General features: G+C 58.3%; 2 protein-coding genes across 7 annotated transcripts in view; one reads left to right on the top strand and one right to left on the bottom strand.

Annotated features, from left to right (window-relative positions):
* Positions 1-1,691: 1,691 nt before the first annotated feature.
* On the bottom strand, positions 1,692-25,864 carry ATG4B (autophagy related 4B cysteine peptidase). 3 transcript variants are annotated; one of them, XM_045867559.2, is made up of 13 exons: positions 25,708-25,864; positions 17,712-17,813; positions 17,492-17,563; positions 15,528-15,626; positions 15,044-15,145; positions 14,360-14,432; positions 11,136-11,215; positions 7,283-7,476; positions 6,891-6,969; positions 6,453-6,598; positions 5,098-5,154; positions 4,576-4,669; positions 1,692-3,340 (listed from the first exon to the last, which is right to left on the bottom strand). In XM_045867559.2, the coding sequence occupies exons 1-13, from the start codon at positions 25,862-25,864 to the stop codon at positions 3,267-3,269; spliced, it is 1,329 nt and encodes a 442-aa protein (XP_045723515.1). In that variant the 3' UTR covers positions 1,692-3,266. The 3 variants fall into 3 exon arrangements, with proteins under 3 accessions (XP_045723515.1, XP_045723514.1, XP_064443489.1); XM_045867558.3 differs by lacking the exon at positions 25,708-25,864 and adding an exon at positions 25,144-25,430; XM_064587419.1 differs by lacking the exons at positions 17,492-17,563; positions 17,712-17,813.
* Positions 25,850-27,119, top strand: part of THAP4 (THAP domain containing 4) — a 44,029-nt gene continuing 42,759 nt past the window's right edge. For 3 of the 4 annotated variants that reach the window (XR_010410381.1, XM_045867556.3, XM_064587418.1), the window contains exon 1: positions 25,850-26,451. Coding sequence is in view for 2 of the 4 variants with exons in the window: in XM_045867556.3 (XP_045723512.2) it covers positions 25,850-26,451 (602 nt within the window). In the remaining 2 variants the exon portion in view is untranslated. Of the gene's footprint in view, positions 26,452-26,632; positions 26,920-27,119 lie in introns of those variants that run through there. The other variant, XM_054505907.2, reaches the window with a different exon arrangement.

The raw sequence follows: 27,119 nt of genomic DNA, 5'->3' as shown, positions 1-27,119 counted from the left end.
GCCGGCCCTCGGTCCCAGTCCTTGGGTGGCACCTCAGAAGGGGGCAAAGGATGTGACAGGTGAGTGTGGCTGGTGGCTGTGAGGCCACAAGGGGACAGTCGTGGAGATGCAGTTCTGTGTCATCTGCCTACAGAGGGGACTCCAGCAGCTCCTGCGGCCCTGCTGACAGCCGGGCGTCGGCTGTGCGCGGCCGTGCATCTGAAGCGTCTGCTTACGTGCACCCAGACCGGGCAGCACACGTGTGGTCAGGGCCCGAGGACCCGCCACGGAGAGACAGAAGCCATCAGAACTGCAAACGGGGTTCGACTAGAGCCCCGGGGTCACCCACGGGGACGGTCCGACGGCACTGTCCGTAGCTGCCTTCGTGCTTCTTCACACAACCGAGGCCATGCACCCTGTGAGGAAAACGCGAGTCAGCCTGAAGTCCTAAGACCCCAAACCAGCCTCTCTGCCTCTCGCAGCCTCATCAGGGCTGCTGGGGGGGGGGGGGGCGGCGCGAGCGAGCTGGGGCTGTGGGGACAGAGGTGGAAGGAACCTCCTCGGGAGGAACAGCCAGAGCAGAGAGGGTCCTGCGCGTGGGGGGCAGGGGGGCTGGGACGGGGGCAGAAACGGTCCAACACTTAAACTTTCTTCAGGAAATACAGCATGTGTCTTGAGACATCTGGCAGGCCGGCCAATGGGGGCAGGGGGTGGGCGGGGAGGGTTACGGGCTGTGACACGGTCCAGAGCCCCCGGCTCCAGTGGCTTTTGCACGGGCGTGGGCAGAGTGATGGTCCCCGAAGATGGACACGCGGTCCTCCTGGAGCCTGGGGACAGGGCACCTGCACAGCAAGGTGGAGAGGAGAGGCCATCCCGCCTCGTCCGGGGAGGCCCAAGACGCAGCCACAGGGTCTCTGGCAGGGAGGCAGGAGCCCAAGTCAGGGGACACGGGGGGGCAGCAGGATGGGTCAGAGGGCACTCAAGGTGGAAGGAGGGCCATGCACCCAGGGAACGCGGGCAGCTTCCAAAAGGGGGGGAAGAGAGGTAAACCTTGTCCCCTGGAGTCTCCAGGAGGAAACGGCCCCGTAGAGGCCTTGACTTGGAGCCCTGGCCTCCGGGATCCTGGCAGGAAGGCTCTGGCTTGAAGCTGCGGGGTGTGGAGGACGGTTCCAACACAAGAAGGTCCTGCGGGCATTTTCTAGAGGCCATGATGCAGGTGGACTTCCTCAGCTGGGGATCAGCTCAGTGCTTCCCACTTGTCTGCCCTGGGCCCCTCGCAGCAGCGCCGGAGGGTGAGGGGCACCGCCGACCGTCCCACCACGGCCTTGCCCATGTCCTGCGTGCGCCTGCCCACAGCTAGCAGTCTTAGCCCACCTGGAGGGACGCTGCTTTCATGAAGCAAACTAAGGCTAACACCGCGCTGGGGACGCTTTCTACAAAGCTTCTTGTTGAAGGAGCTACTGTGCGTTCTCCCAAAAGCAGGTTCCCTTGTGGTTTTCACTTCTGGGACCACGAGGCCGAGGACAGCATCCCCACTTGCAGGCTGGGTGGGACGCGGGACGGGTCTGGGGCGATGAGCGGGCCACAGCCGCCCGCCAGACCCCACCCCAGAGCACCCCCCTCCGTGGCAGCAGGAGCCTAGGCAACGTTCCTGCTCCGTCTTCCCACATCCACCTAGAACGTGAGGAGAAATCAAGACACAGACAACCAAGTGTTTTCTACTGAAACTGTTATTTGCCATTAAGAATTGCAAACTACACTACAAAGAATGAACAACATTCTCTTCAGTAAGCCTTTTTCAAAACACATGAAACAAAGCTCCCCGTGGGTCAGGCCGTCGCCCACGTCCCCAGTTTGTACCAGCTGCAGGGGCTGCCGACAGCCCCCCCCCACCCCGCCCCCAGCGCGGCGGCACATTTGTTCGTTCAGAGAAGTGCAGCGCTGGAGGAGTGGACACCAGCCAACCTTCCCTGCTCCCCCAATTCGACCTCACAGACGGGGTGCAGGGAACAGAAGGGAAAAAAGAAAATCGCTTATGTGGGCAACACGTGGGCCAGCAGGACGAGCAGGCCCGGGGCACACGCGTGCTCCAGCCCCGCCCGCCCAAGCAAGGACTTGGAGGCGGCTGCGAGTGGAGGCGCTCTGGGAGAGGCCATCGTCTCCACCCGAGCCCCCCAGAGCCCCTTCACGCTTCCGGTGGGACAGAAGCCAGTCTTCCAGGACGGACGGCAAACCCGGGTGGGAGTGGCGCAGTTTGGGCCCCGAGTACATGGGCTAAAGGCCGCAGGTGCTGACGTTAGTGCTGACAAGGGTCTGGAAACGTCTCTGACTGGTACACAGAGGGACGGGGGCGCCGGGCTCACGCGTCAAGCTGTGGGCTTTACCCTCTGGCCCCAAACCACCTAAAGCCTTGGTGACCGGGAGGAAGGCTCTGGATGGCAGCGTGCCGTGCCCCCTCCCCCCAGGCCTGAAGGCCACAGACCCCCGACCCAGGGGAAGCTGGCAAGACAAGAGAGCGGCAGCATGTGGGGCCCACAAAGGAGGCGTGAGAAAGGCGCATCCCACTCGGGCTCTACCTGCGGCTCCGGGAGAGCAGGCATGTCCCTGTCCCAGCGAGTCACACGCACGCTCGGTGACATCTTTGGATTTCCACCATGCCCACCACTTCACTACTTTGCTCCCCAAAGCAAGGACAAACCTTGCCGGAATTCTTTCAGTCTGATCCCCCACTGAGGTAGCCCTTGACAAGCACGCCGGGCGGAGGCCGTGGAGGGCAGGGCCCAGGCCGAGTCCGCAGGCGGCACTCCGCACACGCCCACCCCCGCCCCGCAAGTCGTCGGAGAAGACGGACTCGGGACACGCCCCACAGAAATGCATGTCCTTGTAGCTTCGAACAAGTAAACCCAGAACCGAGCGCCCAGGAGGAAGCAGGGCAGAGGCGGGTGCAGGGCTGGCAGTGTCGCAGGGAGAGCTCTGGGAAGTGTGGAAGGCTCTGCTCTCAGGAGCTCCTGACGGGCTGCGCGGGGCTTCCCGCAGGCGGCTCCTCCTTTGTGCCCGGGAGCCCGACGAGCCCTCCAGGCCTGCGCAGCCCCGGGGCTCGCAGGAAGGCCTCCGGGACAGGGCAGTCCTCCGTCTGCGGGCGGAGGCGGCACGGGGCTCGGGCATTCAGCGGACGGGCAGGCTGGATGGATGAAATGCGGCGGCACCAAGCACCCCGAAGCAGGGCCGGGCTCTCGAAGGTGCCCCCAGGGAGGGCCAGTGGATACCGTCCCCCAACTCCAGGATTTTCAGAGAGACAAGATTTCAAAGTCTTCATCTTCTGAATCAAAGAATCTTTCCAGGCGCTCTGCATCAGAAGAATCTAGAAGAAACAAGACCCCACCTCACCAGACGCCCGGTGCGGGGTGTCCGGCTGTGGGGACCGCCCCCCACACCCTGCATCTGGCCCTCGGGACAGCAAGAGGCGGGACACCAGGACCAGCCCGCTGGGGCATCGGCCTCCCGGGCTGTGGGTGTCAGCAGGCCGGGAGCTTCAACGGGCGAGGGGAGGGCGGGGAAGAGAATCCCACAGGCGCGTCTGAATAGAGAACACGCTTCTCGGAGGAGCCCAGAGGGAAGGGGCAGGGGCTGGGAGGGCAGGGCTTCCCGTCCCAAGAGGGGGTGGCACCCCCTGTACCGTCTGGGGACTGAGGGGACGTCTGTCCCGAGTCTCCAATGCGGCACCCTGACTCCCTTCTGGTTTCTGTCAAGACAGTGGCTCAGTCACCATCCTCCATGATCTTCTCGGAGGGACAGGGACACGGGCCTCATCATCGTCCCAGAGACAGATGGATGCATGAACTGCATGTGCTCACGCCTTCCTGCTGAGTCCCGGTTCTGTGTGTGCCACACGTTGACTCACTTCAGGGAAACTGAGGGCCTGAGCGAGGGAGGAGGCCCTGGGCCTAGAGCCACTGAGCAGCAGGACACGGAGCCCACCTGTGGCCTGCCATCCCAGGGCTGGCTCCTGTGCCGGACCTCGCAGAGACCCTGGGCTGTTGTGGAGAGCCTAGCACGTCCTGGCTCGCAGGGGCCAAGGCGGCCACAGGAGGAGCACACTCGGCTCCGTGCTCGGGGGCCAGGTTATGGCGCACGAGGTGAAGGACAAGGCAGCAGACTGTGGCGCTGCCCACTCGGGGCCCCGCACAGGCTGTCCGGCAGCACCCCGGTCCCACACACACACCACCAAGGGGTCACCGCCTGGGCTCATACGATTTTTTTTTTTTTTTTTTTTTAAGATTTTATTTATTTATTTGACAGAGAGAGGCACAGCGAGAGAGGGAACCCAAGCAGGGGGAGTGGGAGAGGGAGAAGCAGGCTTCCCGCGGAGCAGGGAGCCCGGTGCGGGGCTCGATCCCAGGACCCTGGAATCACGACCTGAGCCGAAGGCAGACGCCCAACAACTGAGCCACCCAGGCGCCCCTGGGCTCATACAAATCTTAAAGGTCAGAAGCAATTGGCACAGAGCCTGAGGGAAGCAGAGAGATAGGACAGAACACGCGGAACAGCCGTGCCCCGACCCGAGACGAGACGAGGCCCTGTGGCCACCAGACTCACCTAAGGACAGGTTCAGGACATCAGGACAGGCCAGGTGCGAAGGTTGTTGCTCCACCAGCTCAAACATGGGCAGGGCGCCCCCGAGCAGCGACACCTGTCGGCCGACGCAGCCATGAGACACAGCCTAGCGCCCCCGCCCAGAGATCAGCACTGCCCGCGGGGGGAACCGCGCAGGAGGAAGGGGAGGCAGCCTCCATACGATAGGCTCTCGGGCCTCTGCCAGGTCCACGCATCGTCAGGCCCCTGCGACTGCTCACCCGGAGAGCGGCAAAGCAGCCGCCCTGGGGGCACCTCCGCGTGCTGCCTCCACTCAAGGTCATGGCCACGACCCTGACAAACCCAAGCCCCCCAAAGGCTCACGAGCAAGGTCTGCGCCTGTGTTCCCTGCGCACGACGAGGTCAATGCCACAAGCCATGCCGCAAGCTGCGCGCAGGGTGCCGAGGAAGGCGGGACCCCAAGCTGGAGACCCCGAGACGGCCCTCCCCCAGCCCCCACCCCAAGCGCGGGGACCCACCACCCACCTGCCTGACTTGTCGGCACCAGTCATCAAAGTCGTCCTCGGTCTTACAGAAGAAGCCCTATAACAGAAGTGACCATGAGCCGCACGCGGCAAGGCACACAAACAGGCCGCGCTCCGGTGCCGCGCCCAGCGCACGGTGGCCTGGAGAGAGGCCAGGGTCTCCGCCTGCCTCCGGGGGCTGGGTTCAAGGCTCGACCCTCCGCCCTCTGCCCTGGCCGACCAGGCCACGGAGGCCACGTGCGGGTTAATGGCCCCCCACCCGGTGGCCCCTAGCCGCAGGGAGCCCTGGGTCCCGTGGAGAGTCGGTGGCGACGGCGCGCTCCCAGAGCCACCCCCACGAAGCTCCGACGCCTGGACACGTTACTAGATGCTCCAGGCACCGCCAGGACTACAGGGATGGTCACGGAACGGGCGCCCGCTCTCGCTGCGAAGACCATCCACACTGCCCCGGGCTCTGGCAGGACACGGGCAACGTTCCGCTGGAAGACGGGAAGCTGGCTTCTCCTGAGGAGCCCGCGCACAGCCCCCTTTCTCAGGTGAGGACGGGGTCACACCTCCCCTCCCCGTGTCCGCGGGCCCGCTGCGTACGGCACTGCGGTCCAGGCTGCTCTGCGTCTACACCAGCCCCAGTCCCCTACGGAGATGCGCTTACTGCCACAGCGTGCCTCGCGCTTGCTGGACGGGGGCTCAACCCTCCAACTCTGGCCATGCCCTGCCACCCTCGGGCGGCTTCCCCGGCCACCAACCTCAGGACACAACAAGACCCACAGACTGCGCGTCCAGAGAGGTCTGTTTCAGGACCGGGATCTACCTTGTCGTCTGTGACTCAGTTAATTGCTCCCTGAGGGACACCATTCCTTCCAGATGTTTCTGACCCCCCTGCCCCCATCAAATGCATTTTGAGAATACATAGGTTTACGTAAATCACGGCCCAAAATTCCACCTTGTAATCAGAGCAAGGAAGCTCATTCTTAGCAATCATCTCCCAGATCCCTGAAGTCAAAAAACTGAAAGTCAAACCCCAAACCCCAAAAAGGTGGTGCAGAGCAGGAAGTGGGGCAGACTGCTGCTATGTTCAAGGGGGCTGCTCGCTGTGAGGGCCATGAGGGCCACATGGGCTGAGGGCCCCTGGGGGGTGTAAGGAGCTAACAGACATTGCTAACCCTTTTGTGCTCTGTGCACTCGAAACCACGTGAACGTGAGACCTACTCCAAAACACTGAAAAAAAAATTCCTAAAACTCGGAGACCCTTCCCTTCCATTCCAGAACAGCAGGACTGAGCACAGACGGACTCAGAACACCTGCCCACTAGCTCACGTGGTCAGAGGAGGAGGCAGGACGCAGTGGGGGACGCACCACAGCAATGGACGGGTCGAGTTCCCCGATGCTCATCCTGCTCGGCGGGTGCTGGCAGTGGAAGCTCTCGTCTGGGATGAAGCAGCTGTCGGTGAACTCCACCGCTGGCTGTGTCGTGTGAGGGTCCAGGTAGATGAGCTCTTCACCTGGGTAAGACGACAGGGAGCAGACTGGGGTCCCACTCAGACGTGCCACACAGAAATCCACTTAGCTGGACATGCCAGGTTGGGGTGGGAACCCGACTGCTGAGGAGAAGAGGGTCCACAGGAGGCCGGCACCAGCCAGGTGGGGACACTGACCCCTCACGGGAGCATGCTCCTTTTTAACTGGACACCCTGGGTCAAGCCAACACCCTAAGGATGTTTAGGCTGCTATGCAGAGGACTCCCTCTCCCTCAGCTTCCAGCTGACCTCACATGCCTGCAGAACCACCACTCACCAACATAGCCGATGAAGTAGTGGGCACTGTTGGGCTTCCCTCCGATCACTCCCAGGGACTGGGGCATCATGAAGCAGCGCTGCAGGACAGAGGGGAAGGCGGGGCGGCTGAGCAGGCCACCCAACCATGAGTCTGTGTGCTGCGGGAAGCTGACCCCAGGGCCCGACAGGGTGACAGGAAGGAGAGCGGGAAGACGTGGTCCCCAAGAGCTTAGTCAGGAAGAGCAGAGACTGCAGGGTGAGCGCAGAGGCCCACAGGAGAGGCGGTCAGGGCTGCCCGGAGGCGAGCAGGTGGGGGCCAGGAGTCCACAGGGGCCAGAGGGCAGAAGGGGCTGACACGGCGACAACAAGCAGCAGCATCTCTCCCCGCTGCTGGTCGGCGAGAAGACCCACCTTCAGGGTCTCCACGTAGGCCTCGTTGATGTCCGTGAGCCCCAGGCGCAGGGGGATGAGAAGCACCAGGGGTCTCCACGGTGCCGGCCTATTGGTGAGCTCAGCTCCCGCAGGGAAGCCGTTACAATGCCGGCTGGAGTCCGCGGGGAGCGCGGCGGCCCCCGCACACGGAAGGCTGCCCCTGCACAACCTTCCTGAGAAACAGAGACGTGCTTTCAAAGGCTGAACAGCAGCAGACAGAAGCTTACCCCAAGCAACAAGTACATAATTAGTCATAGGAAACGAGTATAAAAAAGTCAAGTGCTCAACACAATCTGAACCTGGAAAGTAAGTCCTGCCGCCCACAGAGAAAAAAAAGAATAATTTTCTACGCATGTCCAATTTAAAACTGTTGCTGTGAAATGAACTCTCAAGTGAAACAAAGCGAACAGCGCCGTGCATCCCGGGCAGCCGCCACGCTGGTGGGCATGCTGGTGGGCACGCGCACTGGCCCCACTCCAAGGACACCATCGGGAAACAGCCTTGCTCCTCCCTCAACGTGGAGACAACTTGTTTCTTCTAAGCGCACTGCTAATCCTCCGTCGGTGTGCTACCGAGGAGGCTGGTGGTGGGGACAGGGACGCTCCAGGGGCCCCAGCCCAGCAGGCGCCCAGACCGTGGTTTCTGAACACCTTTCCCTGCTAAACGGAACCAGGGCTCCTCGGAGAAACTGCTGATCCCTCGCCGGGGACAGAGAAAGGACAAGGTGGGCCAGCCACCTTGCCAGCTGGTAAACCCAAAGGGAAGGATGGTTACAGAAGCCACCATTCCAGGCAAAAATCCTCGACACGCATTCAGTATCACCCCCGGATCCCCATTAATCACAGGGAAGCAGGGACACGGCCCGAGCAGGTGACCCGAGGAAGTGTTACTGACGGGCCTCCGGCTGTGGGGCTGAGGACACAGCCACCAGGTACTGACAAGAGGTTTCCCCTGATCTAATCCTGACGACGCACATACGTTGAGTGGGGGGCACTGCACCAAACTGGCCTGGGTTCTTCAAAACGTGCCATGATAAAGCAGGAAAATAAACCAAGAAGGAGAACTTTCCAGATCAGAGGAGACTGCACAGGCGTGGCAACCACATACAACCCCGGCCCCTCGACCACAGGCCGGAGCGGGCCAGGGAGGGCCAGGGCGGCCGGGCAGCAGGAAAGCAGGTGAGCTGACGGCCGACAACTGGGGATGCAGGAGGGAGGAGGACAGCTGCATGAACACGGGACTGGAATTTCTCAAAATGCATAGTTGGAAAATAAAGAATGGGGGTGGGGGGACTACTTGCTGACTGCATCTTTCTCACCAGCACAGACCCTCACATGGCTCGGCTCAAGAAATGACAGAAGCAGGGCCTGTCACGCGGCACTGTGGGGACTCACGAGGTTGCATGTGGCCTGTGACATGGCAAGCATCCAGGCACCCACGGGTCCCTTGCTCATGCTCCCTTCACATCCCCACCATGCGTGAGCTCTCTCCGAGCCCATCCGTGACAAGAGCCCCACACGGCCTGCCACCTCCTCAGCACACTGCCCTGGCCCCACCAGCACCTGCTGCGGCAGGAAGACCAGACAGCCGGGCCAGCGGACTGCCTCTCTTCAACGGCAGCTTCTCACCACCACCACCTTCCTCCGGACGCTTCCAAGGGTCCGTCTCTGCAGTTTGGAAGTGTCACTAGGAACACGCGTATTTGAAGAACCCCTGGTTAAAAAACTGGGAGGTGCTCAGCTGTGAAAACGCCAGCTCGGGCACAGGGAGGCTGGCTGCCCGTTCCTTCGTGGTCACCCCATCCTCACCTCCTGGAAGTTCCAACCACAGGCACCTCTGCTTTATTTCTGCCACCAGGGTCTTTCTGTGGTGTGCCTTTGTGGGCACTGTCTCGCTGTCTTCTTCGACCTGTGAGTCCTCCCCAGATTCAGTGCCTTCCAGTGTCTCACAAAGCTCCAAATTCATCCAGGGCAAGCCCTGGCGGAGGCTGCTCTGGGGTCCCGGCTGGTGCCCCAAGGAGGGCGGCACATCTCCGCCAGCAAGGCTCCCCCGCAGAGCACTCTCCCCCGAAATGGACAGGGAAGGCGGAAGGCCGGTGCTTTTGCCGGGGAGCCACTCGGGAGACCCGGACAGCCCCGGCTTGGCCAGTATGGGTTCTCCATTCGCACTGATGAACTGGTGCTTTCTTTCCCACACCTGCGACCTCCGGCAGCCGCGACTACAAAAGTGGCTCTTTGCCTGCCTTGCCTGAGGCCTTGGTGTCCCCTCTAGCCCCCTGGGGCCCCTAAAGCCAAAAGCAGTTAGCACAGCCATTCAGACTCCCCACCATCTACCACTCACCTCACTAAACTGTGCACAGGACCCCAGGCACTATTTTTGGTCCCAGCGTCCTTGCTCGTGGTGTATTGATGCTATTCTTCCTAAGCTGTCCCCATGAAGAGCATGCATCACTTCTGACTCAGGAGGGGAGAACCCCAGGGCCCTGATCATGGCTGGGCGGCCACACACACCCCACCTGGGAGCCTGTTAAATCCGGCACACGGCCGAGTCTCCTCCAGGCCCCAACCAGCACCTCCCCGCCGCCCTCACCCTCCCCAGGAATGCAGGCTCTGGAAAGCAGCCTGTCCCTCACTCCCTCCTGGCACCGCACCGGTGAACCAGCCTCGGAGGGCAGGCTGGGCGGGTGACTGGGTCGACCCTGAGGGAGGTGGTTTCCCCAGCACTGGGGGAAAAGGGAAACGGATATGTACTGGGAAATGAGCAGCCAGACAGCAGGAAGGCTGCTACATCCCCGACAGAAGACGTGCTCTGGCAATGTGCAAGGGCTGCTCAGAACGACAAACACTGGGGGGAGCGGCATCTCCACGTCAGTAGGAACGGTTTCCAAGTGGTTTTCTCCCCCATTCTCTGTATGTTTCCAGTTTCCCATGTTTCGCAAAAATTTCAAGAAATAAAACGTGAGCAGAAGGCAGAAGGGAAAAACACCCGTCCTTGCATGCAAGTCCCTAGTTTGTCAGCTCTTAGGGGCAAAGGGTCAGGGGACAGGGTCAGCGGGCAGGGAGGGCTGGCTGGCTCCCCCAACTCTGCGAGGTCACAGTCCCCAGGCTGAAGAAGCGAAGGGCCGGGCAGCAGCGAGGAGCAACACCGCCGTGGTGTCCATGCCTGCAGTCATGACACGAGGCCCACCTCCGACCGTCCAGGCAAACCCCAGATGAGCACGCTCAAAGGGCTTGCTCTTAGGTAAAATTCAAAGCAAGGCAGCAGCAAATATGTGGAACTTCAATAAAACTGGAGTGGAGGGAGCTCTGGCAAATTCTTTGGGGAAAAGGTGTTCCTAAGCAAAAACCTAAGACATTAAATAGAGTTTTGTCAGCTTGGTTGTGTAACGGGATGTAAACTCCAAATTCAAAACTCACTCACTAGAGGCCATTTGCCAAACCCAGCCATCATTTTCCTCCTGGACTAAAACGTCAGCATGCCTGGACTCCTTCAGGTTTCCAGTGGATCCTTCCAGAAAGAGGAACAGAGCTATGCTCCCCTTTCCTGTTACACCTTGGCGAGAAAGCTGTTCTTGCCTGTCCTCGAAGAGCACGATGCCCAAGAAGGGCTGACCCAGTACACCTGAGCAAGTTCTTGCAACGAGGACACAGAGCAAGTCGGGGTATGATGTAGCCCAGCTCTGCGGAGAGTCCGGGCCCTTCCCCTTAGCCTGTTGTATACTGGACGCGGACGAGGGATCCCCAACCTGCATGCCAGTCGAGGCCTGCCCGTGGGCCAGGGAGCCGCTCCCTGAGTCCCACCAGCTACAACCCCTGCACTCTCGTTCACTTACTGATGTCCTCCATCACCACCGTGTTGTCCATTGCTATGTGGACTGCCAAGGCGCTCCAGGTGTCGAAGACAGCCAGTTTCCTAACAGAAAGGGGGAGGACACACCAGTAAGTCTTCACAATTCAAAGACATTTCACTTCCGCGGGGCAAGCAAAGGAAAGAGCAACGAATGCTCCAGCAGTTTTTACAGATGAGAAAAATCACAGCTGAGACATTCAGGGCCCCAGACAGGAATAAAGCTGAGGCTGCGGCCTGCTTCTTCCCACCTGGGCCCACTGCTCCTTCCATTACCCCCAGCTGCCACATGTGGACAGGGTGCCTGCACAGAAGCCCTGCCCATGGGGCGTTCTGTCCTGGGAAAGGGAGCACAGACCCTGTCTCAGATACACCACAGGTTCTCCCAACTCAGGAAGGCCCAGCACCCCCACTCCCCATGGTACCTTCACACTCTGCTCCACCTCACCCCAAAAGTGATGCACTGACAAGCAGTTTGAGTCCCCACAGAGAATCTGTGGCTTAACAACCACAAAGCCCTGAGCCTCTGAAAGATAAGCGAACTACAACCAAAGGTCTAGTGGGAGAACCTGGTCCGTCTGGGGACACACGTGGAGGGTGCGGGGCATCAGGGCAACCACACAAAGCCCCTCCCCACGGGAAGGCCAAAGTGGCGGCCGGAGGAACACGTGCAACACTCCACTGGCTGCCTCTCTCTCACCTGCAGAGGGCCAGGTATGGGGCTGAAACCCACTGACACACGAGACAAAGCAGCCCCCCCAAGACGCGGACATTCCAGACACGAGGCAGGCAAAAGAGAAGTAACTGTGGGTAGTGAGCACGATGGAGAACAGAGCAGTAACTGCGGGCACGACCAGTGCAGGTGCAGGAGGCCTTGATGCTGGGGGAAGGCTGGTGCAGGTGCAGAGGCCCCGGGGTGGGTGTGTGCGAGGGGCACGAGGCGCAGCGTGCTGAGAGTGGGTGCGGGGCACGCAGTGGAGACAGGCCCGGGAAGGTAGGCAGAGCCGGGCCCCCACCTGCAGCTTTCCCTGGAGTCGGCTGGGACCCCCAGGACGGTTCCAGTAGAGAAGGGGCAGACGGCCGACACGTATTTTACGAAGATGACACCTACTGCCATTTTATTTTTACTTACTTATTTTTTTAAGATGTACTGACTTAGGGGCACCTGGGTGGCTCAGTCAGTTAAGTGCCTGGCTTTGGCTCAGGTCATGATCTCAGGTTCCTGGAACTAAGCCCCACGTTGCGCTCCACACTCAGTGGGAAGCCTGCTTCTCTCACTTCCTCTGCACACTGCCCCCCCACCCCCCGCCTGTACACACTCTCTCTCTCTCAAATGATCTTTAAAAGAACTCACTGATGTACTTTAGAGAGTGTGTGCACAAGTGCGGCAGTGGTGAAAGAACCTCCAGCAGACACCCCACTGAGCACGGGGCCCGATGCTGGTGGGGGGGTTCGACCCCACGACCCTGAGATCATGACCTGAGCCAAAATCAAGGGCCGGATGCTTAACTGACGGAGCCACCCAGGTGCCCCAATGCCTGTCCGTATTTTAAAAGAGTCTTGAGGGGGGCACCTGGGTGGCTCAGATGGTTAAGCGTCTCCCTTCGGCTCAGGTCACGATCCCAGGGTCCTGGGATCGAGCCCCACGTCAGGCTCCCTGCTCAGTGGGGAGCCTGCTTCTCCCTCTGCCCCTCCCCCTGCTCATGCTCTCTCTCTGTCTCTCAAATGAACAACAAAAAAAGAGACTTGAGGATGTCAAAAAAAGGGAAGACCAACGAGGAGGCAGAAGATGGGGCTTGGACCGGGGTTAGGACAGGGAGGCAACGAGCAAAGGTTAGTCTGGATGCGTCTGGAAGGGGTGTGTTGAGAAAAGGCATCTAGCACAACCCCAGTTTCTGGCCTGAGTTCCTGGAAGGACAGCATTCCCTGTAGAAGGAACAGGCCGAGGATGGGGAGAAGGGTCAGCTTTGGGTTTTGGCTGTTAGGCTGACATGCCCCTCAGACATCTAAGGGGTGCTGCTGAGGAAGTATCTGGACCTGAGTCTGGGGTCTGGGCACAAATCAGCACTGGGGGTGTGACGCTGGGAGCTGTGCCATGCAGACCCAGTTCACACTGGTGCTGGCAGAAAAGAGAAGCCGCCAAAGGCCAAGCCAGCCCCGCAGTGCTCACTGAGGGGGGAGGGAGCCCCACAATGGAGCCATCGACCATCAACAGGGACCAGAGGGCATGACTGTGGCCCAGGGTTTCCAAGAGAGAACACCTGCATCAAGAGCCACCTGCTGGACAACTGAGTAAACGGAAGACCGAAACTGGGCACTGGGATGGGACTAGATGGACAGCAACCTCAAAGGAGCTGCTTCAGAGCAGAAGTGGGGACAGTGAGAACCCGCACGCAGACCACGCTGGCAGACCCCACACGCAGGCACGCAAACAGACCATACACATAGGCCACACGGACGACTCACGCAGGCCGCACATGGACTGACCACACACTGACCTCGCAGGGAGATGGACCATGCAGAAAGCCTGCTTTCAATGCGTGCGGGGCTAGACCCAGGGTTCTAAGGGGCAGGTGGTAGGGGCTCGGTAGAGTAAATGGGGGGGCTGGGTGAGAGGACAGAGAGACAGTGGGCAGGCTTGGGGATCAGCCAGAAGGTGGGTGGAGGATCCCAAAGAACCTGCCAAGAGCAGCCAGATGGAGAGGGCAGCCCTTCACTGCAACAAGGAGAAGCGGGCTGGGGGATGAGGCGGGGAGAAGGGCGGGTACAGACACCCCAAGCAAGGAGCCTGGGCGACAGGGAGCAGGCAACAGATGCACGAATCTGGATGTGGGGGGCAAGGGTCCCAGGCAGGGAGCAGCGGGGTCAGCGCAGAGGCAGAGGCCCATGGCACTCACACTGCTGTCACTCCACAGCAGTTTCCACCTCCCAGACCACCAGAAAAGCACCCTGGTGGACGGGTCCACGTGGCAGACACACAGGGGCCCCACCCAGTGGGTGCCATCTGAAGACACTCATCCATCAGGAAACATAAGTTCCACACAGGAGCGCACTGGGTGTGGCCGCCTCTGAGGACTCTCAGGAGGGCCGTGAGGGGAAGAGTAAAAGGTCCCTCATCTCCTTCCGCAACCAAAACTCAGGAGAGTTTGAACCCACAGGTCATGCTCACGCTACCCCGAGGAAATGGGAGGCATGGGGCTTGGCACATACTTGAGCACCTGGGCAACGGTGTTGGGCCCGTACCACTGGCCGATGGACTTGCCCTCGCCAACTCCCATTTGTGCTGCAGGAAACAGATGGGATTAGTGATGTGAGACCCCCTCCCGCCCCGCCCGTCCCCCAGAAGAGGCCCGTCCTGACAGCAGCACGTGGTAGTGGGAACACTCCACAGGAAGCCTGGACAGGCACACCCACCCCTGCCTCCAGCAGGAGCTCCTGACAGACTAAGAGGGAGAGAGGCTGCCTCAAGGTTTGTCCCTCACTACGAGTCAGGGCCCTAGCCCTTCAAGAAGGAGCAGGATGGAGTAAATCAAAGGACTCAAAGCTATACCCTTACTTCCTTCTGTAGGTGAGAATGAGACGCTCAAAACAAAGGAGCATTTAGACTTAGTGATGGGCGCAGAGAGGGATGACCCCTGGAGATGGCATCCCACCAGAAAACAGCTGCTGCGACGAGCAGCCCGCACACCACTGTGGCCACACGGCCCCCTGCGCCACAGCAAGGCCCCGGGTCCAAGCTGCCCTGGCCCATGACAGCAGCCCCGGGCGGCCCCGGGCCAGAGGGACCTACAGCCTCACGCCTCACACACCCGATACCAGAGAAGCGCTCAGGGGGAACCCAACGACTCGGCCTGCTCTAAGCCGCGGGGACTGGCTCACTCGGCAATCTCCCACCTATCTGGTGAATGGAGTAGTAACTGTCCTTTCTGTCGATGAACGCGTTGAGGACATTGAAGTAGCTATCCGGCTGCCTCTTCCGCTGTGTCCACCTCCAATCTATTGGAGAGATGCACAAGATCAGTTTTACCAAAAGAGGAGAAAGAAGCCTTTACGTTTATGAAACACTCAAGCCAAGGTGATACCCTTTCTTGAACCTTTCCAAAGTTAAAAGCCAAATTCTCCAGGATTCCAAATGCACATATGCTAACCCACCAAAACAAATCCATAAAGAACAGAAAACGGTTTCAGTGACGTAAAGATAATTTCTAAAAGACAAACATTCATCAATATTCTTTAAAGTCACTTTTTCAAATCAACGAATACCAGTGGGTCACCACTCAAGAAAACCCTGAATCCTAGTCTGTGTGCTTTGGGTAACCTAACCCCACAGTCCTGTTTGCTTCCTAAAAATGCTGTCGTCCCCGGTGCCGTGACTTACCTCGGCCTAAATGGCGGCACACCAGGGCCTGGGCAAAGATCATCTGTCCGCACCGCAGCATGCAGCCCCAGCCCGTGTCCGAGGTGGGGCCAGTGCCCCCTGTCATGGCGGACAAAGAGAGAGGGCTCGCCGTCAGATGGCCCAGCAGGTCAGGAGTCCACTGGCAGGAGGCCTTGGCCCTAGCACACTTGGGGCAGCCCTATACCGCGTCAGCTCCATCTCAGGTGACAGGCCATTTAGAACCTGGTCATGCCAAGGGCACATTTACTGGGCAATGATACGTCCTGCAAACCCCTCGAAACGGGCAAAATATGTGAACAAATCAGTCACAGAGAATTAAGAATGTCTGGAAAACATATGAAAAGACACTAAGTCTCATGAATAATGAGGAAACTCCAAGTCAAATAAGGAGGACCTCTCTCCAAGCACCGGAAGGGCAAAGATGCAGTTGCCAGGAGAGTGGGTCGTGCATGCGGGAGGGCAGGAATATAACCCAGGGGCGGTCAGCAACCACCCTCAGCACTTAAAGCACACTTGCCCCGGGGCCCCTCCACATCACACCCACTGCCAGGGCACAAAAGGATGCCGACCCTGGGCACCACAGCTCCGCGTGCACTCCGAGACAGGCCCCAGCATGACAGAAGCCCCGGCCATCCTAAGTACCGGCAAGGCGAGAAGCATGAAGCGGCGGCGGAGCCGAGACGCCAGGGCCAGCCCAGCGAGCCGCAGCCCCGGCTGGCTCCACCGTTTCCCCGCAGCATCACCTCGGAGCCTAGGGCAGCCCCTCCCACAAAGCCTCGAGGGGCACAGTGGGGTGGGGCAGGGGGGCGGGTAGACAAAGCGCAGTGCTCGGGATGCGCAGCAACAACTCCCGTACAAACTAGTCATCTCTCCGTGGCTAGGGAAGGAAAGACCATGCTGGTAGTGGCAGGCACCGTCCTCCTCAGCGACTTGACCAAACAGTACAAGGCTCCTCTCAGCCTGTCCTTACTCTGTGAGTCCAGACAGAGACCTGCAGGAGAGTGGTAGTCCCCCAGCACTGCCCAGCACACCCCCACTGCCCGGGCCTGCCCCGTCCTCAGGGCTGAGCAGAGCACGGCTGGCATAAACGACATCCCGGGGCATAGCAGACAAATCCCATCATTAGGTGGCCTGTGGTGGCACTGGCCTCGTCTCCCCACCCCGCGGCGCTCCTGAATGTCAAGCCCTGTGGCTGTACCGCATCCAGCTCACTTCCAGAGAACACAGGCGACTGCATCTTGGTGAGGGGCCTGACAGAGACCTGCCACCCGGGAGCCGTAGCCTCCTGTTGCCGACCCTCTGGTCTCAGGTTCTCCAACCAGCAAAGGCAAGGCCAAGAGCTGGGGCCCCTCCATGCCCACCTCCAGGGTCACGACGATGAAGAGCCACTCTGAATGGGGCGTACATTAGTGCTATGCGAAGACATGGCCCATCCACCTTGCCTTTCAGCTCTCCCCACAACTAAGTGCGGGACACGAGAGAAAAGGTGATGGACACAGGGCAACGGCCTCCAAACATCCTGGGCCCACAGTCCGAAGCACACCGTGACAACCGTGACCCAGGACACCCTTCTGACGTACAAACTGGAGCCTCCTGAAGCCATATGCTGCCTCACTGTGGAAACACACGACTTCACACTCCATTCTGCTCTATACTTTTAAATGCTGCTTATAACTCATTATCCTGATTTTAGATCCCAGTAAGAAACCAGGACCAGCAGTTGGAAAATCCCTGCCCTCGGGAGAGTCAGGAGTCCCGAGTTTGGACCCTAACTTCACCACGCTAGGCGCGAGACCTCAGCCGGCTTACGTCACTAGGGTTGCTGTGAGGTCTGAGATGCAGTGACAAGTACCCAGCACACCAACGTCAACACTCTACACCCAAGTTGCCCTCCTTATAAAGCCTGTATCTACACCACGTGTAGTAACCGACGGCGTACTTACCAATGGCTGGGAAGTTTTTCCTGTATGTAAACCAAAGTCTGGACGCCACATCGGACAAGATCTCATCCTTTTCTAGGGATTGTTTAAAAGAAGAAAACACACACAGCCTTAACTTCGTAGATCATATGTTACAGAAAGTTAGCAAATAACTATTATCACCACAACGTGCTTTTCACAGCCTGAGCCCTGAGAGCACAGCAGGCTCTGAGGCGGCGAATACCTGTGAAGATGCTGTATTTTCTACCCAGTATCCACACAGGCTCTGAGGTCTCCGGGAAATCTTCAAACTCAGCAAATCGAAGAGTGTCGTAGGTCAGAGTAGCTATTGAAACCAAACACACATTGATCCCATTTTTATAATTTCATAAAACAATATGAAAGATGATTTCTAGCGTTTCCGTGTGAAGAGCTCTGTGTGATCCTGTGTCTCGTCAGGGCTGTGACAACCACCACAGACAAAGCAACCGCAAGCAACAGGGCAGCAGCTCCTGAGCCTCGCCTTCCGGCAGACACGAGGGTGAGGCCGACAGCACCAGGCCCGGGGCAAGGAAGTACCTGACCTCAGTACTGGTTTTAGCCTTAAACCGACAGGACAAAAGTAACCCTTGCATCTCAGTATGTAAGCGAGGCCACACACCGAGTAGACGGTAGAGCCAGTGTCCCCCAGGAGCAGGTGTCTAGAGGCCGAGGAGAAGGCAGGTACTTCACGGGCAAGAAACACAAGCTCAGGGATGATGACGACCAGCCGTGGAAGGGCAGGTACTATTCCTGGGTGGGACACAAATCCCCATGAATAGACAGACCCTTCTGCAAAACTCCCTGAGGCTCTTGCAGCTGTTTTCACTTCAAGATGCTCCCAGAAGAGCGCGGCCACCAGCTCCCACCTCCTAAGAAGATCGCTGTGTATGCAGCTAACAGACCTGAGCGCCATTTTATTCTGTGTTGCTTCGGTTAAGAAACTAGAGAGGCCCAGTGTCCCCCTCTGTCCTCGGAAGCCAGCTGAGGAAACCCTCTATACACAGTTCCCAGATTCAGCAGAGCACAGACCGACACCCGCGAGGCAAAGGGCAGTGTATCCCGGGTCCCCCGACTCTTCAGCTGCTCCTCACAGAACCCAAAACACACAGTTCTCATCTGCTGCCTCCCAAGCCTCAATGGTACCTAGTCACTCGTACTCTTCACCTGCAATTGCCCAGATAACTTTGGAAAATCTATTATAATCGCTTCTCCCACATCTGAATTTACTTTTTGACAACAGCCCCACCTTTTGGTAACAATGACGTATTAATTTTTAAAAAACCAAAGACTACAAAAATATTATCAAAAAAAATCTTCTGCAGCTTCACACCCAGCAAGGAATCTCCTTCCAGAAGTCTCTGCGTAGATCCGTAAAGGAAAGCGTGCCACACCTATGATTTCCTCGTCTCTAGTCTCTCAACGGTGATAGTCCACACAGACCTAGAGCTCTAGCAAGCGTGTGACAGTCTCACAGTACCCCGTCCAGGCCACCGGTAACTCCCGCACCCTGTCAAGATGCTCCTAACATATCCTGCGGAGCATCCCTGCATGTCCCTCTGTGCTGTGCACAATCCCTTGGCGATGTTGGGGGTCCACTGCTGGCTCCGGCGCCTGGCAGTGGAGGTTCAAACCCTAGCTCAAGCACTCCCAGGCTGTAGGTTCTTTGGGCCCCTTGACCCCTCGGTGTAAAAATTTCCTTACTCATGAAATGGGGGGAAATAATAGGATGCCCTCACAGCGCAGCTGCAAAGTGTCCGTGAACCCCTTCCCATGAGGTGCGCACACACAAGCTGGCAGACAGAAGGACACCAAGTCAGCCAGTGTCATTAATACCGAGGACGCAGAACTGCGGGCTCAAGGGCACATGACTTTACTACACCCAAAAGGCTAAACTGGATGCGCAGCTAATTCCCAGGCCCAGGGTTGGGAAAACAATGCTCCGTGAACAGGGAAATCCACAGCACCCGAAGACCCTGCGTCCGCTACTTCAAGAATTCTCCAGCTGTCAGGAACCCAGACCCAGCTCCGCCTTTTTTTCTTTCCGCCGGAAACCTGACAGCGTCAGGGCTGTCCCAGTGCTTCCAGAACAAGCTGTGCTTCCCGGAGCGCCTGAGCACGATGGCGGGCACAGGGGCCCTCACCCGCGGGGCTTCCTGCAGGGGCTCTGCTCAATGTGTCCGACTTGCCGGTGCTTCCACAACGCCAACCAAGCTGCTCTACGCTTACAGAGTCCAGGTTGACTCCCCCTCTTTTCTGCAGGTGATTATCAAAGCTACGCTGGAGTGAGTTCAAGTTCCACCTTCTCGAGGCGCTGCACATGGTGTTTGTTACTTCTCTATTGTTAGGAACCCCGGGCTTCAACTGATACGTAGATTCAAACCCAAGCATTGACTCTCAAGGAGAAAGGATGCAAACCACTCGACTGCACTGCAGGACGTTAACTGTCCTCCTGCCCTACTGATGCCCAGGACCCTCTGAAGACCACAGCCGTAAACCAACGATGCAGAGATGGCTGACAATCCTGAAGGGCTACTGAGTGCCGTGGGCGAGCATCTCGTGTGCGCTTGGCGCCAGAGGGGCGCGGCACCGTCAAAGGACCACAGCCCCGTATCAAAGCTGCGGCACCTTTGAAGTAGAGAGGTTTTCATCACTGAGGTGGCAAAATGCGAAACAGGCGTACTTCTTAGGTTTACTAGCAAACTTTATAGGCAGCCAAGCCAACTTCAGAGGGAAAGAAGTAAGAGATGTTCTATTAACTTAACACTTTATCACCCAATTTCCTAAGATAGCTAACCAAATTATGGGTTGTGTGGCCTCAGATTCTTTTCTGCTTCAGCCAAAACCAAGCAAGGAGACAGACATACCCGAGGGGAATGAACTACCAGAACGTGACCCCAGCTCTTGCCAGATGAGCAGGAGCCTCGAAGTGAGGGTGCAAATTTATCATCTGCAGGCTCCCTAAGGAGTGCTCCACGCCCCTGTGTCCCCCATGCCCCTCACGTCACTGCTCCTCCTGCCTCTGCCCCTCCAGCTGACTGTGCGTGCGAGCCGCTCCCCCCGAATCCTGCTCCTGTTGGATGCAGGTCACATGAGCCTCTGGAACTGGCTGCAGACACAGCTCCCCCGTGGCATGGCAGCTTCCTCAGACAGGGACCGTGTTCCTGTCGGTCCTGGGGGACACTGCACATGCAGCGTGTGTCCACCATGCCTGCTGAACACAGTCCCCGCTGTGGGCAGCCCGAAGTCTGACCCTCACATGGTGGTGACCTTACTGTGCCTCAGTTTTCTCACTGGTAAGATGGAAACAGCTGTGTTTCCCTCAGGGACCATGTGAGGAAACGTGGAAAGCTTTGCCACATGCTGGGCAACAGGAAGCACGTTTTGGGGCGGGTCCCCTGGGAGTCACTGGGACGGGTAAGTTGGTGATGCCCAGTGTGCAATGAAGGCCAGTCTCCACGTGCTGTAACAGGTGTGGCACTCAGTGCAACACACACAGGAGACTCACCCAAATACGTGATCTACCTCACTAAAGCGGAATGTAAGCAACAAGCTTTCCTCACAAGACTGGGGTTTAGGGAGTAGAAGCCAGCCATCCGAGACACTTCACAGGCTAGTTCAACATCCTGAGGCTTCCGCCCTGGAAAATGAGCACAGAGTCCCACGGACCCGCAGCACTTCCAACCAGGAAAGCAAGCGAAGGGCTTCTCGTCCCCGTATAGCCAGCAGAGTCTTGACTGACCTTCGGCGGCTCTGCCCCGTCCCGCCTGCAGCAGAGGACACCGACACCTGGAATAAATGTCACAGCCCAGGCGCCCTCACGGCTCCCCCAGACAGAGGCATGCTCACTTAGCGCAGGCTGCCTCCACCAGACCACCAAGCTCCCGGACCTTCCGGACCTCACTCTCCGATGGTACTCTCGAAAATACCGTTCATTCCTGACGTTCAACTTTCTCATCTCTACGAAGACTTGTTTTTTGGAGACAGAGAGCCCACTTGCCAGCTGTAGGACGCACGGCCCTGGTCCCTGGGCCACGAGGCGGGACACAGCTGCTGGCTCTGCCCCCTGGGGCAGGAACGCAAGGCCCGGGCCAAGTTCCAGCCCCGTGTGCAGCACCTTCTCTTCCTCCTTTTCATATTATTTCAAGCCTTGTTATCTGTAAGACGAAACTAAATCTCCCTTGCCCCCTACACAACACCACTTTTATCGTTGGTATTAACTTAGTCAAAACACACATTAATACTTCTGTAGAACAAAAAACATCACAGAGCGCCCGTTCAGAAAACAGCTCAGTAGAAAAGCTAGTACTTTTCTATTTTAAAACTTAAGTTCACAATCAGTAACATCGGCACAGATCGGCCAACACAGAGGAGGTGCCGGCTGACCTCCAGCTCTCTGCTCAGACTGACCAGCTTCACAGGGGCTTGATCTGCATCCTTCCCACAGAGGGTCACCCCAAATTAATTAGGCCTCAGAATAATTTCATCATCACCACATGCAACATCATATGTGAAGCAGTTCACATACCTCCTGAGTGAAAAGGGGTCAAATCTCGAAAAGAATGCCAATCTCCAGACTCCAGGAAATGGTTTTAACTTCCACTAAGAGGACACACAGGACAAGCAAGACTGACAGGTGTCACCCAGTTAAGAATGAGGCTCTTTCAGAGGCACTCTCCCTCATTTGGTCACTTGGGTTCCAGACACTTGATTTTCCACATTTTGCTCCGAGATGTCTCTGACCACACCCGGAAGAGGAAGCAGAAAGCCCTTTAATAGTATGGTAATTCCATTAGAAACAAATGTTTTAATATTATTAATCTGGCAGAAAAATAGGGAATTGTGCTCAATGAAGGTAACCAATTTGTCTCCACTTAGTACCAATCACACTATAATTTAACCAGGGAGAACCACAAAAACACACACCACTACCTTTTTTTTTTTACATAAAGCATCACTTTTCAAAGATATTTCCCCCAAACATCTATAGCTTCTGAGAGATTATGCTTTACAAATAAAATCAAAAGAAGAGTTCTCCCTTTCCTTTAGAAAATGTTTATGTTTAGGGACTCCTGGGTGGCTCAGTCCACGGCTCAGGTCATGATCCCAGCGTCCCGGGATCAAGTCCCACACTGAGCTCCCTGCTCAGCAGGGAGTCTGCTTCTCCCACTCCCTGCCGCACCCCTGCTTGTGCGCTCGCTCTCTCCGTCAGGTAAATAAATAAAATCTTAAAAAAAAAAAAAAAAAAAAAGGAAAATGTTTATGTTTAGAGTAACAGGTTTGCAAGTAGTTACTTTTTAAAATCCCAAATAGTTTTCATGAAGATGTTGGTAGTTCAGTTTTGAATGAAAAGGAAGGAAAAGCACCCAGAACGTCAGCTACACCAGAGACCTAGAAAATACTGCGCTCGAGAGCACACTGGACAGAACACCACACTGAGCCCCTCTGCCCTGCAAGGGTCAGCAGCCCCTTCTTACCACTGACACCTTACACACTAACAAACTCTCTAAACTGAAGTCCTTATAGTGCAGGAACGTGTAAGTTGCCATTAATTCAAGTTCTGCTTCCTTGATTACCAACCACATGCTAGACACAACTGAAGCCCTGGAGATGCAAGCTCAAGATACGGGCTCTGTCCTCAAGGGACAGACAGCACAGCCATTTAACTGCAGGCACCCACCACTCCTTGAGCCCTGAATGTGTTCTCACACACAGTGCTGGGGGCTTGGTGGAGAACACAACCAGCCTGTAGTCCGCCTGCTACCTTCTGGACCTCTCCATGCCAGCCAGCAGCCCTGGGTGCCCCTCCCAGGCCCCTTCTCTTTCTTCCTCCTCTCAGACCCTCAGTGACTCATCCAAAGCAGCTTCCCACACACTTCGACCTCGAGTCCAGGCCTACGCCCTGAGCTCCAGGCCCGTGGACCCAGAGCCTCCCTGGACATCATAACAAAGATGTCTAACAACAGTCAGCACATACAAAACCAAGAGCTCCCCCACTAAGACCCCCAAAGTCTTCCCCACAAGACATTCTCAGTTCAGGCCATAAACCTCAGCACCATCTTCAAGTTCTCCCTCTCCATGCCTCCCACCACCCCCATCACTTCCAGTCTGTACACAGTCCTGATGTCTCAACCCTCAAATACATCCAGAAGTCAACCTCCTCTCTCCACCCTGAGCCAAGCTTCCACGGCCTTTCATTGGCTTAGCAACAGCCTCCTAACTGGTCTCCTTGTTTCTGCCCTTGCCCCTCTGCAGGACATGCTGTATATCCTGGACAGAGCAGCCAGAACCAGTCCGGTAAACATCCGCCCAGTCATATTATTTCTCTACTCAAAACCTTCCAAAGACTCACCAACTCATTTAGAATAAACGCCCCAGTCCTCACTATGACCCAACCAGGCCCCATGACTGGGCCAAATTTGTCTCTCAGCCTTCAGCTTCTACTTCTCTCACCCCCACCTGCTGCATCCTGGCCACACTGGCCCACTTGCCCTTCCTCCTGCACTGCCTTTGGGTCTTGGTCAAAACTTACCTCTGTCTGCAGTGAGATTTTTTTCCCTGGCCATCCTGGCTATAATTCTAACTCCCTCTTGCTTGGCCCACATCACTCTCCCACATGAGCCACATGGTTTTGTCTATTTTGTTCACTTCTCTAGCCCCAGGGTCTAGAACAATGCCCAAGACAAACCTCTCATTCAATAACAAATGCAGTTTATTGAATGGATCACTATAAAAACAACGAGAAACTGCGTAAGACTTGGTCAAGAAAGGCAGGCTTTGTAAGGAGTCCAGGGATCAGAGGAGGCTGCACCATTAATCACCCCTAAAAAGATGTGCAGCATCGTGTCAGAAAAAAAATTCTCCACCACAGCCTCCAAAGATCATACGTATTTTTATCAGCATCAACAGCAGCCTTCAAATACAAACACTTTTTTCTACTTTGAAATACCCTTCAACTTTCACATGATGATTTTCACGTTCAAGGTAACATGACCAACACTGAATGTGTTTTTCCACCTTACCCAAGTCTCTCCTACAAAGTCTAAAATATCCGAGCAGCGATAACCTCAAAGAAAGTGGATAAACAGTTCTATTCCTTTCTCCACCCCATTTCCCCAGCAAACAGTAAAACACCCTCTCTGGTTTCTCTTTTTTAAACAAACTTCACAAAAAATAATCTGGTTAACGTGCTTCTTTGGGAGTTAGGACTACTGTTTGCTCCAGCCAGATGCCACAAGTCATTGAAACACTGGCCATACACGTCCGCATTCCAGCTTCCAAACTGAGATTTCGGTAAATTTAAGTTGCCCACCAAGAGAAGAAAGAAAAGGCAAACAAAGCCACCCAGAATGACAGGTGGAATTAAACCAGGTGGCGGTGGGGGAGAGGGGGGTGCTGAGGCCAATCACTCCCCACAAGGAATGAAAGGACTACAACTACCCTGGCACGAGAGAGCCCGTGTCAGAACACTTTAAGCCTACTGAACGAAGACCCAAAATAGTCTGCAAGCAAAAATTAAGGAATTGTCCCCTCTGGAACAGAAGCATGACGAGACAGGCCAGAACGCCACATGTGCACATATTCCCACGTGTACACGGACACACATGTACACATACGCCCTCCCACCCGCCACATACTTGGCATCACGACCCCAAGAAGTTAAGATACGACGAGATGAGTTCAGTTTCTCTCTTCAACCACGAAGAGGAAGCTTGCATGATCTACTGGTCCCTGAAACGCGCGTGCAGTGAGTGTTGGGAGCATGCTTCTCGCCTCCAGCCTCCCAATGCAACCTCCTAAGAGGTAGAGAGCTTCCACTCCTCAATGCTTGGGGCGTGGGGTGGGGGCAGGCACGGCACTCTGCGGCCCCCGGTTCTGGAGCCAGCTCCGCCCGGCGCCCCTCCCGCCCGTCTCGGACACCGCGCTGCCCCTGCTTGTCCGCGCCGGCTTTGGGCCTGTCGCCGGGCGCCCGGGCGCTGCGGGCGGGGCTGAAAAAGCGCCGAGACACGCAGACAGCCGACTGTCAGACCCGCGCCGGCCTTCCCACAGACGCCGTCCCCGCCCCGCTCGGCGCCAGCGCCGGCCCCGCCCCGCGGCCCCGCGCCCATCCCGCACCCACGCCGCGCTGGGCGAGACCCCGGTGGCCGAGGGGCCAGGAGGGCGTCGCCCGCGGGCCGCGCCGCGTCCGCTGAGGCCCTCACCTGCGTCCATCTTCCCTCTCCGCCCGCCGACTGAGAGCGGCGTCGCTCCGACGGTTCCGCAGCGCGACGCGACGGGCCGCTGCCGGGGCCAATCCGGGCCTAGAGGGCGAGGGCGCGGGCGGGGCCGGAAGTGCGAGAGGAAATGCACGTCCGCCATCTTGGCGTACGGTGGGGCCCAACGCCGGGGGCTGGGCCCGCGCGCTCGGCTCCCTGGCGGCCTGCACCGTGCGCTCCGAGGACCCCGACAGCGACCCGTGGGAGTAGCGGAAGCAGACGCGGAGGAGCGGCGGAGTCCCGGGGGGGGCATGTTAATCCGCCGTTCGGCCGGGCCGCCGGCGCGGCCATCTTGCCGTACGGACGGCCCGGCGCGCCATGCCGCCGTACGGGGCCGCCGGCCCAGAGCGCCCCCGCCCACCCCCGACGCCGCGAGCCGCGGGCTGCGCCCCGCCGGGTATTGGGGAACCCGGGGAAGCCGAGGCCCGGCCGGGCGGCCGGGCGGCGGGGCGGCGGGGCGTGCGCCGCCATCTTGCCGTACGGGAGCCGCGGGGGCCGGCTCCCACGTCCCGCAGCCGTGTCGCCGCGCGCCCTCCCCTCGGGGCGGTCCCGCTCGCGGCGCGGCGAGGCGAGGGCCGGAGCCTGGCGGCGGCGCGGCGGCCTGAGGCCCGAGATGGTGATCTGCTGCGCGGCCGCGAACTGCTCCAACCGGCAGGGCAAGGGGGAGAAGCGCGCCGTCTCCTTCCACAGGTAACCCGGCTCCGCCCGCCGCCGCCCGGCCCGCCGCCCGCGCGGCTCTGCCGGCCACGCCCCCGCCCGGCCCGGCCCGGCCCGGCCCGGCCCGGCACGGCGGGGAAACTGAGGCCGCGCGGCCCGGCCCGAGGCGGGAGGCCCTCGGCGCGCCTGGCCTCGGGGCCGGTCCCGCGAGTGAGTCAGCGCCGGGCGCTGTGTGACCTTGGCCCGGGCCGCCGTCTCTGGACCGGGCGTCGCGGGCCACCGCGGCCGGCTGCGCGCCCCCCCCCCCCCACCGCGGCCCCGCGCCTCTCGTCCTTCCGCCACCCGGCGCCCACCCCACGCCGACTTGGAGGCCACCCGGAGGCCATCCCACGGCCACCACCGCCCTCTCCCCCCCCACCCCACTCCGCGGCCACCCTGGGCTCCATTGATTCGGGCTGGCACCGCCAATTTCCAGACAGTGTGTTCTGGAAACGCTCTTGGGTCAGTTGTCCTCTTGCATTTGCTGTGACTTTTTTGCTCTTTTGATCGCAAGGGAGCCTGCCTTGATCTGTGCGGCTGAGTAAATGCAAGTTGTGCCTCGAGGACTGACACGCGCTCCCGCACGCGGGGAGAGGTGGCCCTGCTGCGCGGCGGGGCGTCCCTGGACAGGCGGCCTCGCAGCATCCTGCGCTGGAGCAGGA

This window comes from Mirounga angustirostris, unplaced genomic scaffold, assembly GCF_029215605.1.
Source record: "Mirounga angustirostris isolate CCGP_5_RB_7025 unplaced genomic scaffold, mMirAng1.0.hap1 SCAF_3, whole genome shotgun sequence".
Classification (NCBI taxonomy): domain Eukaryota; kingdom Metazoa; phylum Chordata; class Mammalia; order Carnivora; family Phocidae; genus Mirounga; species Mirounga angustirostris.
This window is presented reverse-complemented; position numbering and strand designations above follow the sequence as displayed.

Coding starts and splice junctions, on each gene's coding strand:
- ATG4B (XM_045867559.2), bottom strand. CDS start 25,864: ATGGCGGACGTGCATTTCCTCTCGCACTTCCGGCCCCGCCCGCGCCCT. Junction 17,564..17,711: donor AAAATACAGCATCTTCACAG/GTATTCGCCGCC, acceptor AACAATCCCTAG/AAAAGGATGAGATCTTGTCC. Junction 5,155..6,452: donor TCGACCCGTCCATTGCTGTG/GTGCGTCCCCCA, acceptor CTTCTGTTATAG/GGCTTCTTCTGTAAGACCGA.